At 60.7% G+C, this 4,126-nt stretch overlaps 1 protein-coding gene across 1 annotated transcript; it reads left to right on the forward strand.

Moving 5' to 3' along the window:
- Positions 1 to 45: 45 nt before the first annotated feature.
- On the forward strand, positions 46 to 4,124 carry LOC104163531 (separin-like; the record flags this gene model as incomplete). Its single annotated transcript, XM_009702564.1, is given in 11 exon segments — positions 46 to 81; positions 83 to 240; positions 294 to 462; positions 571 to 705; positions 794 to 913; positions 1,075 to 1,246; positions 1,454 to 1,582; positions 1,691 to 1,850; positions 2,122 to 2,228; positions 2,584 to 3,707; positions 3,786 to 4,124. Coding segments are annotated over 11 exon segments (2,649 nt in total), but the record flags the coding sequence as incomplete, so codon positions are not given.
- Positions 4,125 to 4,126: the final 2 nt, after the last annotated feature.

Genomic DNA, 4,126 nt, shown 5'->3' on the forward strand with positions numbered 1-4,126 from the left:
CCAAAAGCCATCCAGACACTGCTGGAAACCCCGTGGTGTCTCTTAATGTGCATCACCGCTGCCTTTTCCCCTGGTGTAGAGCATAGAGAGGGACCAGAGAGCCAAAGCTCAGGGGCTGAAGAACCTAGATGACTTTGAGCCCAACGACCTCAACTACGAAGGCCGACTTCTGGAGGACAGGTTCCTGTATGACGGCATCTCCTTCAACCTGGCGACAGAGACCGGTGAGGACGCTGGCGGGTTTGAGCCCCTTTGCAAAAAAGCTTTCTGGGAGCACCTGGGTTTTGGGTCAGGGTGTCTCAGACCTGTGCTGTGCCCTCAGCTCTGTCCAAAAGCCTGGATGACGCCTTTGCCTTGTGGAAGCAGCTCCTGGCAACACCGAGCATCCCAGCTGTGCGCAGCCCCGAGCAGACTGTAGCTTCCCTGCATCTCCTGGCAGCTCTCTACAAGCTGATGGCCAAGGTAACGCTGCTGGAGAGGTGACCCGTGGGACTGCAGCCTCCCCAGGCACACAGAGTCCCTCTGAGGGGTCTCTGAGTGTAACTGGGCGGGTGTTTTTCTTGCCCCCAGCCCTTGCAAGCCATGGAGAGCTACCTCCTGGTCAGAGCACTGTGCAGCGCATTTGGGGACAGCCTGGGCACGGCCAGTGCCCTGTGCCAGGTCACCAAGCTGCTTTTCCAGCTGGAGTGCCCCAGCTACGCCCAGGTAAGTCTGGCAGGGAGGGAAGGGGCTGCGGGATGAGCTCAGGCGATCCCCGAGGCCGCAGCCCTCATGCTGGTGCGTTCATTTCCAGCTTTTCCTGGAGGAAACAGAATCCTGCCTGCAGAAAGCCGACAGCAGTGATGATTCCTACCTGCTGCTACAGCAAACCTACCTCCTGCTCCGTAGCCAGCTGTGCTGTGTTAACCACCAGGTAAGGCTCCTAAAAGCCCTTTTTTTTGCCTCAGAAGTAGTGTCAGAGGGCAAGAAGAGGCTGCAGCAGCCCTGTCTCGCCATCTTGATACTTCTTGCTAGGGACCTTGGGCATGAAGACACCCTGGACTGTGAATGGTGACTGTTTTTCTCCCTCTGCAGATTGAAGAGGGTCTCACCCTGTTGCTGGAGGTGCTCCAGAGCCCGGCTCTGCAAAAAATTGCGAAGGTCTGGTACCTGCTGCGAGCCCACGTCCTTCAACTGGTGGCCGTCTACCTGAGCCTCCCCCCTGCCCGCCTCTCGCTGGAGCTCCGGCAGCGCATCTTTGCACGAGGTGAGTTGCCGGTGGACATTTAAAAACCCTCCCAGCGAGCACCAGGCTGACAGGGGTCATGGACGAAGCTCCGTGCGAACACTGCACCTCTGGGTTTCTCCAAACCAGCCCGTTTGGGGCGAGGAGAGGGAATTTGGGGGAGTTGCTCTGTGCTGGGGCTGGGGAGGGTCTTGCTTGGTGCTGATCCCCACAACTGCCCTCGCACAGGGTGGAAGACGCCCAAGACTGCTCTTATCGAAGCCCAGAAGCTTTTCCGCAGCATCATCCTCCTGCTGTTGGGCAGCGACGTGCTGGGCTGTCAGACAACGGCGTCCGATGTCCAGTTTGTGGATTACGGTGAGCTTGCGTGGACCGAAACCCAACTGCTCCTCTGGAAAAAGTTGGGTTCCTTGTCTCCACCTCCAGAAGGAGCAGCTCCCGTCACCTCCTTGTCCTTCCTCGTAGGGGACAACCTGCTGCTGAAGTGGCAAGTGCTGGCTGACATGTTGGTCTGCTCGGAGCACCTGGTGGTTCTCCTCAGCAGGCTGGAGGTGGTCTGTAAAGCCAAAGCTTTCTGCTTGGAGGCCGTCAAGTTGGCCATGAAACTGCAAACCACCTGGTGGTGAGTTGGCTGTGGAGAGAGGGGTGGGGGGTACAGCTTGACCCTGAGCTTGGGGGTCTGTCCGTGCCCCCGCAGTGAGAGGCTTTGGCACCTTCTCAGCTTGGCCTGGAGCAAGCTGCTGCTCTGGGATGTGTTATCCCATGAATTCAGTTTGCCAGGTCAGACATGAGCTTGTTTCTCGCTGTCTGCCTGTCTCCCTCCCACCCGGCCCTGGGGGATGGAGCGGTGGCTGTTGGGGGGGTGGTTCTGAGGGCTGTTTTTTTCCCCCCTTAAATACTCCCTTCCTGGTGCTGAAGGCCCAGCTGGAGCTGCAGCAGAGCGAGCTGGAACTGAGCCACTTTGATCTCCAGCAGGTTCTCTTCCTCCTGGAGTCTGACATCCGTGAGTCCCCGCTCCGGGTTCGGAGGGGAATGGGGTGGGGGGGGCTGAGGTGAGCTCCAAGGCTGGGTGGTGCCAGGGACGACCCCTCTTGAGCCCACTTTTGGGCTGGGGTGAAAGATCTGCCTTGCACAGATGCTGTTGGAGCAGTCGATTCCCATCACCCAGGAGGGTGCAGAGGTGGGGGGTGATGCTGAGCCACGTTTTGGGTCATTGAACGACTCCAGCTGATAAAGGCGTAGCTGGGGAAAGCAGAAACGTTGGGTCTGCCTTCCCGTACCCCTCCTCGGGCTGACTGCGGTGGGAGCTGAGGGAGGGCTGTGCAGGGAGGAGACTGAACCCTCCCCTCTGCCCGCAGAGTTTAAAACCAGCAAGAAGCAGAAAGGCCAGACCAAGATCCTGCCCAGGAAGGGCAAACTCGAGGGCAAGAAGTCGCAGGACCCCATCTCTGAGCCCCCCGGGGAAGAAGAGGGTTTCCTGAAGGGACCTGAGCTGGAATTTGTGGCCACGGTGAGCAGGCTGGAGAAGGCAGATGCTCTCACTGCCTCGCCGGAGCTGAAACCCAGGAGGAGGAAGAGACTGGCCTTCCTCGCCCACCCGGCAGCCTGTCCGTGCTACCTGTGCTCTGACCTGGTGCTCTCAGCTCTCTGCCTGCGCTGGCTTCTCTCCTGCGCCCAGGGCGAGCTGGCAGCAGGCAACACGACCGAGGGGCTGGGTCTAATCCATGCTGTGTTGCCGCGCTGTGCTGCCGTGGCCTCCCGCTTTGCCGCTGTGCTGCGAGACAAGCTATGGGGCAGCTCCAGCGGCCGGGACTTGCCTACACTGGAGCTGCTGGACGATTTGGTGGCCACTGGCTATGCCACGTTGGCCCTTCAGAGCCTTGCCAGCCCCCGGCCGGCGAAGGAGCTGCAGGAGGAGCTGGAGACGGGGTTGACCTTCCTAACATCCTGTAGACCCCATTTGCCCAGCCTGGAGGTCTCTAGGGCCAGCCTGCTGCTTACCAAAGCCATGGCTACCATTTGCCACCTGGCCTCCAAGCACGGCAACTCCATGGACGGTGTCTTTGCCGGCGCTTGGCAGTTGCCCACACTGACTCCGGCAGAGCCCAAAGTGGCAGCCGTGCCGCAGACCCTCAAGACGGACAAGGCTCAACCCCAAAGGCGCAAAACCAAAACAAGCTTGGCCCCCGCCGTGCCCAAACCCAGGGTGAAGAAGAGCCAGAAAGCGAAGCCCCTGGCTGTGCCGAACGCTGGTGACATCTTTGCTCTGGGTGATCTGGACAGCGAGGTGCCCCCCATCGTCATCCGGCCGGTGACAGTGCCCTGTACCCCTCACCAAAAAACCTGTCCCCCCGCCAAGGCACGCATAGCCCCTGGCTCCAGGACTCCCTTCACCATCTTCAGCGAATCCTCCCCGCCAGCCAGCAAGTCCCGGCTCCTGCGAGCGCCCAAAGTCTTGGGGAAAGTCAAGTCTCGCCTAAAGGTGAGTGAGGAGGGAGGTGAGGGGCAGCCCAGGGTGCCCGGCAGCAGCCCCGACACCCCCCTGTTCCCTCCCCTTTAGGTGACGTTCAGCGATGACAGCGACGTCGAGGATTCCGAAGCGGGGCATACCCCCGTATTTACCCACAAGACATCCTGCGCCCAGAAAACTCTGCCCCGCAAATCCACGGGGGCCCAAGCGAGTGCCCTGGGGTTCGGCAGCCGGAGCAGCGGGGCTCAGCCCCGGAGAGGGCGGGCGGGCGCCCGCCGAGTCGGGGCTGCGGAGGCGAAGAGGGAGCGGGCGACCCGCAGGGCTCCTGGCAAGGGAGCAGAGGAGGAACGAGACCTTCTGAGGGCTGCTGAGGAAGAGAAGGTGGAGGAAGAGCTTGAGATCAGCTTTGAGGTCTTGCGGGTCTCTGAGGA

The sequence above is a fragment of the Cariama cristata genome, unplaced genomic scaffold (genome assembly GCF_000690535.1).
Source record: "Cariama cristata isolate BGI_N322 unplaced genomic scaffold, ASM69053v1 scaffold22316, whole genome shotgun sequence".
Classification (NCBI taxonomy): Eukaryota; Metazoa; Chordata; class Aves; order Cariamiformes; family Cariamidae; genus Cariama; species Cariama cristata.